The sequence below is a fragment of the Aptenodytes forsteri genome, unplaced genomic scaffold, assembly GCF_000699145.1.
Source record: "Aptenodytes forsteri isolate BGI_AS27 unplaced genomic scaffold, ASM69914v1 Scaffold61, whole genome shotgun sequence".
NCBI lineage: Eukaryota > Metazoa > Chordata > Aves > Sphenisciformes > Spheniscidae > Aptenodytes > Aptenodytes forsteri.
The window spans coordinates 2,323,604-2,334,907 of NW_008794443.1; the positions used below are offsets into that span (position 1 = coordinate 2,323,604).

Here is an 11,304-nt window from a genome sequence, read left to right on the forward strand (position 1 = left end):
TAATGTAAACCTAAATTTACGAAGACCCCAACAACCCAGTATTGTTAATGTTATAGCCAGTCACAGCACGCTACATGACCCCCACCCACCTGAACAGAAAAAGTCCCAAAGCTCTTTGCCATAAATATCTATAATAATGGAAGCAAATGTATCCCATATATCACTTTAGAAATAAGCAGGTTACACCAGGTACTGACATTTTTTAACAGGTTATTAAGCTTTAGACAGGCTCTGCTGCCTAGGTTCATCAGTTGACACATGTAATCTTTTAACAGTACAGAACCAGAGTTGTTTCTGTTCACCTTTACCAGGTATCTAACTATGGTAGCGTTAACAGCCTTAAAAAGAAACAGAAAACCTTGTATTTCCATACCTAGTATGTCTTCTGGATTCCACTGTTCCTTTGGGTCTGGCAGCAGTCCTTCAAAAGGTTCACCTTCGTATGTTTGCTGAGCATATCCATACCAACCTCCCCAACCAGGAAACCAAGACTGAAGATACTGCAGCATTCCAGTGCTACTGCCATGTGCAGATTCTGCTGTAGGGGAACCTCCAGGAGACTCAGGCAACGGCTCTTTAACACTCTATGTTTGAACATTGAAGACATACACATTACTGCTGATAAGTGAAAGAATATCACAAGTGTACAGAAACAACACAATAAAAATACAATTCCATCTCCTATTTACTCAGTACTCTTCAGTATACCAGCAGTGATATTTTCAATCAATACTTAGCCTATTAGGAGAGCAGCAGCTAAGAAATAACAAACATATCATCAGTTAACTGCTGCACATTAATCTATGAAGCCATATGGCATTATTTAAATCTTAGTCTAGAAACAATAAACCAAATAAGAAGTCATTTGACACCATAAAACACAGCTTTAAATTTTAGCAACTGTTTTTGAAAGAGAGATGGCATTGTACTGTTACAGAGATTAGTCCACATTTTATGAAGTGTGCTCAGAAACATTTACATGAGGTTCACCTCGGCCATATATTTATTCTGGGAAAATACTCATTATAGGCCCTTATTTCCACCCTCTGTTTTTAAGATGAAGAGTACTTACCCTAGGAATTCTGGCAAGGATACTATTGAGGAAGATCATCATATGACTAGACAAAAGATTTCACTGTGCAAGTGACACAACAGTAAAAACTGCAGGAACCGAGCATTGTTTGCTATTTTAGCATTAATGCCACACTTCTAAATCAAAGCAAAAACATGCTAATACTCCCCAGCAGAACAGAACAAAATACCTCAGAATAAGCCACTTAAAAATTCCGATTATTACCCTGTATGCAGAATGTTCCTTACCTCAGCTAGATCATGAAATTTTTCATGAACTATCTCATATAGTATCTTCAACTCCTCGTAAGTTTGCTCATCCTCAATACGATGCATTTCTGCCTGAAAAGACAAAAAAGGCAAAGTAACTGCACTAAAAGAATATAGCATCTTGTTCACAAACATGTCAAACATCTCTGCACTGAGTAAGTTAGAGATTCACAGAAAAAACAAACATGGCATTAATGATAGTATCCAAGTGCGTAAGCACATGAAAACAAGCAGAAGTCATGTGGGCAACCGTAACACTGACATTCCCCCATACTACAAATAAAGTTTATTTGCATTGTAAAATACATTATTTAAACACTTTTCATGGTAAAAATTCCTTGCCCAACTCTATCCTCCTATCATGCATCAGAAGCAAGGTTTGCAGCACAAAATTTAAGCCATGGAAAATAACCTGATTTAACAGAATGCCTAGCTTAGCCAGGAGCAAAAAAAGCTTCTGTCTTGAGTAAAGAAGGTAGAGGAAATGAACTGCATAAATTAGGACAATGTAGTATTCATATTCAGTTACTTAGACATGTTGTCTTCTTTGTACTGATTAAGAAGTTGTTTGTGGAAGCTTATGATTCACCCAAGTCTAAAAAAAGTATCACGGAACAAGAAAGCAAAAGACATTTTTCTAGTCCAGTGGCATTGCCCTTGTTACATTTCACAGCTCTGCTGAAGACAATACAAACTATAGGAAAGTAAAAGTCTCCCGCTTTGACAGGTACTATAAAATTTCCAGTACACTGACCTACTCCTACAGTTCATGCCTAATTAACACAAGTAAGGATTACATACAACTTAAGGTATCAGTAGAATCGCACCTGTAATTAAGACAGGTGAGGTACGTGGCACCCTGGACTGATTTAATAAAAAAGTCCCAATACACTAAAGATAAAAAGCAGCCAATTATAATTCACAGGGTTTTTTATTTCTGAAGTAGGACACAGGTTCATTATTAGGGGCACTTTCCCTCTAAATTATTAATCCTAAAATCAACAGTGGAAAAACAAAACCAAAAAAACCAAAACCAACCAAGCACCCCCAAACACACTGTCAACTAGCCACAATTTTTCCCACATTATCTACCCAACCATATGGGTGATCTGACACACTTCTGATATTTAAATACTTTTTGAGTCTATAGAGAACACGAGCTAGGAAAGCATGTCACAGACTGACAAGAGCATTCTATGAGAGTTAATGCTATTTTTGGTGAAAACCAGTTACAGCTCAAAAAAAGACAGCTTTTTGCATGGCAAAACAAAAACACAAGAACCCTGCCACATACACACCTCCCACAAGCCCAGGTTTCAAGCATTAAAAACTCAGTTGTGGTCAAAAGACAATCTGTTCAGTGAAAACGGCCTGCAGTAAAACTAAAGATGTTTCTAAACTAGAACAGATTTTAAATTTGAGAAGATGAAACAAATCAAATATTAGACGGTTAATCAACACTGTAGAAAACTCAAATCTAAATACCTGCTCTGCAGTAGACAGTGGTTCCCCCTTCAACTTGCTATAATACATGTCAGTGTAAGATACTGCATCTTGGGCCCGATGCAATGCGAACTCCCAAGTAGAACGTTGTCTCTGCTCCCTGATCTCCGAAAGATTAGCATTCAAAGCAAAGATCCACCATTCTCGGCAGCTGAAACATTTTTAAATTACTGTATTACCAAGATGTCAAGAAAAAACAAATGCATGTCAAACTGGTGAAAGGTCCAGGAGAGGTTCAGTGAAAAAACAGAGGATAACTGGTCAGAAGAAGCATCGGTATTAGAGACAGCATACATGGGCTAGTTCTACAAGTTGTGTGGAACAGCGCTCTGCAAAGTCCCCACCACTTTAGTGGGATTTAGTATAGCTGTTATATATCAGGCATAGACAACAAAACGTTGAGTTACACAGACCTCTGGTCTGAACCGATATCATCTTTCTTATTTAACAATAGAAGAAACTTAGTAGGAGCTCTTTCCACAAAGAAAATTCCAGAACACCACAGTGTCTGCAGGGGGGTAGAACCTCCAACTTAATTTCAGTTCTTGGAAGCTATGAAAGAAGGATTTAAAACCTCAGGTATGAATAATTTTATTTTAAGCTTGAATTACATCTGAATATTTAAAACTGATTTATGAGGTAGGGGAGCAAAACATGAAAACTGAAAACTCTAATATATGATTATTCTCTACCTTTTTATATTTGTTTTCATTCTAGTCTCCCTAGTATAGTTTTTAATATCATATTAACACCACCACACACGTAGATATACTTACTTCCCTATTACTGTAACCTTTGGTCTCCACTTCCTGAATTTAAGCTGTCGTTCCTTTCTAGCCAGTTCCTTTAAAAATCCCATGATCTGCTGATACTGCATCTGTTAGTAAAATAATACACAGATCAATTAGGCAATATTGGAGTGCTTTCCAAAGCAAAGGGGAGGAAAAAACAAAACAAACAAAAAAACCAACCGCAGGCTTATTTATCTGCATCAATGGCCTGCATATGGCTTCAGAATTAAGATTAATGTTAATCATAATTCATAATGTGGTTCTCCAGTGTCACATATCTTCTCCCAGTAGCTAGTAGTTAATGTGTGACATTCAATTTACAGGCTTCCTTATTTACAAACACACAGAATGAGATCTCCTTCCATGTCAGATTATCAACCTAACATCAGCCAATATTATACATTCTATAGACTAAAAAAACCCCATATGCATCCTTCCTATTGCTACTATAAACAAACAAGAATGTAATTTTTTTGCAATAATCAGTTGCAGTAAAGTAATTAAATAATTTGCATTCCTTGGTTTTAAAACAAACAACTTTAGTATATCACTTCCAGTTGCCTCTAAAACTAAATCTTTAAGAAAGTATTAATTTTATGCTGCAATAACTGCTATTTAAGCTGTTACAAACACTACCACAGTTTTATGACCCTTAAGACATATTTCACTGTTTGAATCCGCAACTGTTTTCTTAGAGATAGATAATTCAGGATGGCATTTTACCAGCAGAATCTTCAGAAGCACTGACATACAAACAACAGTTGCAGCACGTGGGAAGGAAATAATACACTCTATGTCAAACTACCAATTTGAATTTGTAGACAATGTGATAAACAAAACATAAAGGAATACCTTCTTTAATCAGTCATTTTCTTAGAAACTGACCATAAAGCAGTGCGCAATACAGCACACAGATACCCAAGCAATCTTGAAGACTAACTAGTTTTGACACCCAACGCAGCCTAACATAGTTAACGGCACAGACTTCATGATGGCCTCATTTACCCTGCTTCTCAACAGTCCCTGTTTCAGATATCGAGAGCTAAATGAAGATGGTTGGCGTTTACCTGTGAAAGCTTCAAGGGTATAGTCTCAAGCTGAATGTCACACTCAAGCCGTGGAGTCTGGCGTGATCTTAAAGGCTCCTTAGAACAATTTCGTTTAAGAAGAGCAGAAGTGCATACAGGTTCCATGATGTAATTATGATCACGACTTTCCATACTTTTATCCATTGCTTCCTGTGGGTTACAAGCAAATTCATTCTATAAGAAATGAGTGTACAACTCTTATTAGGATGCATTGGTTTCATATACTAGACTAAACTTTATTAGCATGCCAGCCCATGAAAAAAAAACTCTTAAACGTGTTCTCTCTTCAAAGGTAAAACAAGGTATTTCACAGCCTCTTAAACATGTTCCCTCTTCAAAGGTAAAACAAGGTATTTCACAGCACAGCCTTTGTGGGTTGCACATGTATCCTATCATTATAGCATGAAACCATAAACTTCTGTTGCTCCTAAAAGCACCAGATCCAATAAATTCTAAGTCAATTAGGTCTGCAATATAGAAAGGAGACTAACAACAACAACAACAATCTCTCTCTCATATGCAATCTCTCTCTCTTGTACCTGTAGCTGACCAGGAGGCAGGTCACCCAATAAAGTGCAGTTGGTATCCCAATAAACACTGAAGTCGGCAACATCCAATTGTTTTTTCCGCATCAGCTTCTCTACCTGAAGTAGAAAAAGTGGAATAAAGTCAAGATCACACACCACATGCCACGTAGTTTTTAGTTCTACATACTCAATAAACAATACGAAATGCCCAGAATCAATTTATTACAATAACCAGAAGATTATTAAAACGTCACACTTTTTACTAAATATTTACTAGCACCCATAAAATACAGCATCACGTTTTAGCTGCCATGAGTTCTTGTACAAAAAGTTATACTTACTGGTTCAAATACCGCATTTTGCATTGATACATTTTTGATGCATATGCCAAACGCAAAAGGCTGCAAAGGATTATTGACACCATCTTCAAACCTCAAATGGACATCCTGAATTTTTAACTAGACAGAAAAAAAACATTACTAGAGACAACTATTTACATCATTAGAGTGGATAGCAGTACTATTCATTAACACTGAAGCAATTTAATATTTAATTTCTGCAATTCTCCAACAAATGTCTGGTAGTTATTTAGATCTCATAAAAATCCTACTCCTCACTTCTGGTTTTGTACTCTCTGGTTCTAACTTCTCCTCAGATACCACTAGTCCCTGCCTTTCTCCCCAAAAACAACTAGCCACTTTCACAAGACAGCGTACTTTATTTTGCCATCCTACTATTATTCTTTATTTTAAAGGCAAACGTGTAATTGCCAACCGAAGACTCAAATTTGTTTCATATACTAGAATCGGCACAGGCCAGAACTGCAAACTAGTAACAATACAAGGTGACCCAAACTAATTTTATATTGGTAAAACCTTTGAGAGCACCGAGTTACTGTGGTTTCTCAGAGAATGTAGAGTCCAGGACTGAGAAAATTATAGGTACTCTCGCCTTGAGCTCCTGCACCAAATACATTCTTCTCAAACATATCAGGAAAAGCAAGTAGTCTGAGGTATCTTGCTTCTAAATTGCCTCTAGTGAGTTGAAAAGCAACAAATAATATAGTCAGTCTATCTGCACATAAGGAAAAAGAAGGATAGTCCTTCCATGGAAGCGAGCAGACAAACCTCAGCAAGTAATATGTATGAAGCTTCTGGTTCTTAAACACAAATGATTAATGATGTAAATGTGGCTAAAATGTCATTAACTGCATTAGGACTTCCAAAGAGAAAAAGCAACAGAGCGTAACAGCCATACTTTTGAGTCATTTTGATACTTAGGAGACACATGGCAGGTTTTTATTAATAGTAGAAAAAGAATAATTAAAGAACTTGAGAGACAACAGGCAGTCAAATAATCAAAATCATAGATCAACAGAAACTCTGAGATTTGTTTCTTTACAAATCATCTTTTTATCAAAACAACGCTTTTCTGCTTCATAAACAATTCGATATTTTGGTGGGTTTATAACTTAAAAGAATTAAAATGTGAGCAAAACCCATCAGATTTCATGCAAATTCATTATCCACCTACTGTTACAAACCAAAAAAAGTTGATGTTTTCCCCTTGGTAAAAGCAGGATGGAGGGTTTTTCCTTTCCAGAAGTCCCCATCAGGACTAGTTTAAGACTGAAGTTATGAAGGCTCAGTCTGAAAAGGGACTGTCCTCTGCCAAACATCTACCTTTGATTTATGTATTTCTTTTCTGTGGACTACACAATGTGAAGCACAGTGGGCACAGGTAATTCTTAACAAGTGGGAAAAACTCTACAATGCAAAGGCTTACTTCAATGTTTTCTACAATTCTTGTGACTACAGATGCAGTAACTGAGTACCAGTAAGATTCCCCTTTCTGTTGTCGTTCTTTCTAAAAGAGAAAATAGGGATAAGCATTAACCACCACTGTTAACAACTGGTCAGGCAACAATATACCTTGTTATACTGAAATTCCTGTGAACAGGGAGAAAGAAAAAAACCCCAACGATTTCAGTATCTCCAACACATGTGGGACACGCGACACGAATTTGTGGGGTGGGGCAGAAATTGCACTATGTTAGCATGTACGAATCAAATACTAACTTAGTTTCTTATGCATTTGTTCTCCGACTTGTTCGGAGACTTAAATGCAATCCATCTACCATAGTGGTTTCTTCACCGTGAAAAACAAGTGTGACTCACTTTCCATTTTTCTTCAAGTGCTAGAAGAAGGGCTTTCTTGTGTTCTCTTTCTTGCAACTTCTCCCTTTCCTCATCAAAATCTTCCTTTTTTTCTGGGGCACCAATTAAATGCAGTTTTGAGACAGATATCACCCATGGATCCACATGTGGGCGATAAAAAGGTATCTGTAGTGTTATTTTGCCAATGAAACCTAGATATACAAAACAGAGATGCTATCAGATTCCTGTGTAAACATGCTTTATCATCCTTGGAAAACCTGAAAGAAAAAGTAGTATAAGAAACAAACAAGCTAAAATAGAACTGGATTACCTGAAAACCAGGTTACCTCATTTGTTCAAGCTTCTGACTCACAGGTAAAGGTTCTTCTAAAATATGCAATACTTCCTGTTTATAAATATTTGTCCTGCACACACAAGCAAAATACAAACCTGCCTTTACTTCAAATGGTAATTCCAGTTCCTTCAAGGCATCTTTCTTTAGTGGCAAGTTTTCCAATTCAACAGCACCTATACAAAGCAGAAAAAAAGACAAGTCTGTTAAACAAAATTATGTTAAAGAATGCCAGCTTGAACTTTATAAGACTAAAATGACTAGCATCATGTTTTAAAGAAAAAAAAAATCAAATTGGATTTCATGAGAACAGACAACCTACCACTTCAAGTTGTGTTACAATTGCGATGGTTATTTAACATACTTGTTAATTTTCCAATGCCATGTGCTCAAACTATTTGATGAGGTCATCTAGAAGCAATCTTCTACAAGGTTTTAGATCTGAACTTTATTGTAACCAAGGAGAAGGCTTCTACTCTGTCTTTTCAAAAGTATCACTTCAAGTATTTTCTCAATATTACAAAAAGCACGCACAGAAAAGCTTTGACTTGAAATAAAATATTCTCTCCAAAAATAGCAGATAATAGCAGCAAAAGGTAAATTAGAAAACATTAATTTGAGGACTCTGTAAAAGTACAAGACTTGTGAACATAACATGATGTAACGCGACATAAACCAGAAGTCTTAATTACAGGGGAGTAACTACTAGCACCTAAACCTAAGAAGTAACGACTACAGAATACTTCCTGCCACAGACCCTCAACAGGAAAGTTATTGAACAGTATTAAGAAAAATTACACTCAAATATTATACAAACATGCTGGTAAGATATGCTAAGCATACTTTTGAAAGTTTCATATAAATTGGTTTAACGGTGTTGATAAAAAGCAACAAAGATAGGAACACAAGAGAATTTACTATTCATTGTAAAGTGCTAGCACAAAACTCTGTATTAAAAGGGTTTATATAAATGTTGAATACAATATTAAGTGATTGTTTCTATTCCACCTTCCAGTTATTACAAAAACATAACACTTCTTTCTTTTAAATCACAGTATGAAAACACTACAGAAAATACCACAAAGCCTCACCCTTTAGAAGAGCGACCGAAAGTTGGTCAGTGTTCAGGTTATTGACATATTTGCCCAAATAGGTGTTGAGGACCCAGGCTACCAATCCTTCCAACATGACTGTCCTAGAAGAGGGCAACTAACGTTTTTCTGTCATTTTCTGGATTTCTGTTCCATAATTACAGCCTCACTCTGAAACAAAAAACATGAAGAAAATGATTGTCTGAAATATATACTCTCTGACATACTGCTATCACTGTAATTCTTACCGTAATCAATCTAAAAAGCAGTAAAAACACTGTTTAATTTCTACCTTAAAAAAATGCTTTACGCTATGCCCTTTAAGTCTCAAATCAGAGTTTCATATAGAGCTTTGATGATTACAGACCATTCCCATTTGCAAATTAAGTTCCTCTTTCCATCGTTTTTCTAATCAAAACACCACATTTTGTTGCAATAATCAAGAAGGCCAATCTGCAATCTTCTTCCAGAAAAGGGAAGACTGAAATTCCACATTGATCTGAAGCAGTTTTACACTGGCCTCCTCGAGTTCTGCTGCCAGTATTTTCTTCAAGTTGCCAACATTCTGGTTCTGGAAGCCTGGTCTAAAGCAACAGCCCAGAGCCTTCGACTGTATTTTTGTAGAATTCTTATATGACATCTGTGAAACAATTCATCCTACCCAAACCCCTTTTTTTGGAAGAGCGTATATGTGGGAAATAATCAGATACAAGTCCCATAAATAGCTCATCAACAGTTACTCTAACAGGTTTTCAAAGTGACAGCATAGATTACTGCATCAAGGAGGGAAAAAAAAGCTACACTAGAAAAGCAACACTGGTCATACATGTAAACATTTCCCTTCATACTCTTCTCCAACCATTTCTGTTTCAACTTATGTGGTAATCAGACCATTAAAATCCCTAAGTCCCCGTTCAAGTTTTTAACCCATGAATTGCAAAACTACTATTAGCTTCTGCAAGGGCAGGATCAAGCATGTTATTAGAGTAAGGAAAAAAGCATGCAGGCCTTATCTTGTGGTTAGAATGCAGTAAACGTATCAGTTCTGTGTTTAGAAAAGTCTCCCAACCCCACATACCTCCCTAAACCAGTATACATAAAATTGAGCGCTACAGAGCAAAAAAGCAAGATATGTCAGATTTATTGACGTCTGACAATAGAAGAAAATTACAACGTCAAGAGTTACATTTTAAATTTTATATTAAGATTCAGGGTTTTCCCATAATGAGGTTTGCTTGATTTTAGGCACCCCCATTTCAGCCTTTCTTTAAAAAAAAAGCCAGTGAAAATATTTAACAAATACAGTTACATAAAATAACCAGAATTCAGCAAATAATGAAAAGCTTTCTCTAAAGGCTGAAAAGTGAAACTATGCTGTCATGCAGAATGAAACACAAACATCATAAATAACACAGGGAAGTTACATTTGAATAAAGTGTATCTTCACGTTAAACACGTGAAGTGTTTATCGTGTTTAAATGTGTTTTAAACACGTCATCTTTGTAAAATTTCTCAACGTTTTTCAAAAACAATAGCATCATTCCACATAATAAAGACCAAGCATTCAGACACATGGGGCCACCACCTTACATTATAGGGTTTTTAGTCTAATAAAATTGACAAGAATGCTGAAGTTCAAACAAAAGCAAATGCAGTAATCTTTGTCATGTTATCCTTAACAAAATAAGTAAATAAAAAAAGAAAGCTACAGGTGTTAGGAGCCAAATCAGAGGAAAGATCTTGAAGAAACATTCAGAAGCACAGAACAGGTTAGCATGCCAGTGCCTGAAAACCTCTGGTACATGAACAATTCCATGCCTGAAGTCATTGTAAGAACTGTAAATAATCACCTCCTTAACCTAAATTTGTGGAACATAAATAACCATTTAGGAATCTTTCAAATGTTTTGAGGCTTCTACATTTGTAACTTTCTAGTCCACTGCTGTGCCACTGGAAAGAAAAAGAAAACACCTATTTTCTATGACCGTGTTTTTATTTTAACATACATGGTAAAAAAGGAACAGTAAGTGCTTATCAGGATGAGAATCAAAGTCCAGACCAGGACCTCACTCAAAGCTGGCTCACTTTTTCTGGAAAAAGATGTACTTTTTCCAACAGGGAGGACGAGACAGGTCCTGCAGGAGTGGGGCCTGGGGCAGCCCAAAGGCTGCAGGCAAGGAGGGATGCGAGCTGGGATGATGTTGCCTGTCAGTGCAAGGGAGCAGGGGGGCATTTTAGTCAGCGCCAAAAAAGGGCGGGGAGGAGCCTTCAGGACATTCTCCCTTCTCTCTCTCCACGCAAGCAAACACATCGTGGGGAGGAGAAGACACGCAAGAGAGAAGACCTGTTGGCACGCCAACGCCTGTCGGAGTCGAAGCGAAAGGTCACCTTGCCGGAGGCGGCCGGTGAGAGCCCCGAGGAAGCCACACAGAGGTCGGGGGCAAACGGCCTGCGC

General features: G+C 37.0%; 1 protein-coding gene across 1 annotated transcript in view; it reads right to left on the minus strand.

Moving 5' to 3' along the window:
• VPS13D (vacuolar protein sorting 13 homolog D) overlaps positions 1 to 10,734 on the minus strand; it is a 111,156-nt gene extending 100,422 nt beyond the window's left edge. The window contains exons 1-12 of the mRNA XM_009289605.1: positions 10,700 to 10,734; positions 8,850 to 9,020; positions 7,857 to 7,934; positions 7,428 to 7,618; positions 7,036 to 7,116; positions 5,592 to 5,708; positions 5,263 to 5,367; positions 4,703 to 4,873; positions 3,621 to 3,721; positions 2,827 to 2,995; positions 1,321 to 1,413; positions 374 to 584 (exon numbers count right to left, since the gene is read on the minus strand). Coding sequence (XP_009287880.1) covers positions 374 to 584; positions 1,321 to 1,413; positions 2,827 to 2,995; positions 3,621 to 3,721; positions 4,703 to 4,873; positions 5,263 to 5,367; positions 5,592 to 5,708; positions 7,036 to 7,116; positions 7,428 to 7,618; positions 7,857 to 7,934; positions 8,850 to 8,946 — 1,414 coding nt within the window. The 5' untranslated portion in view covers positions 8,947 to 9,020; positions 10,700 to 10,734. The remainder of the gene's footprint in view (positions 1 to 373; positions 585 to 1,320; positions 1,414 to 2,826; positions 2,996 to 3,620; positions 3,722 to 4,702; positions 4,874 to 5,262; positions 5,368 to 5,591; positions 5,709 to 7,035; positions 7,117 to 7,427; positions 7,619 to 7,856; positions 7,935 to 8,849; positions 9,021 to 10,699) is intronic.
• Between the last annotated feature and the right edge of the window lie 570 nt (positions 10,735 to 11,304).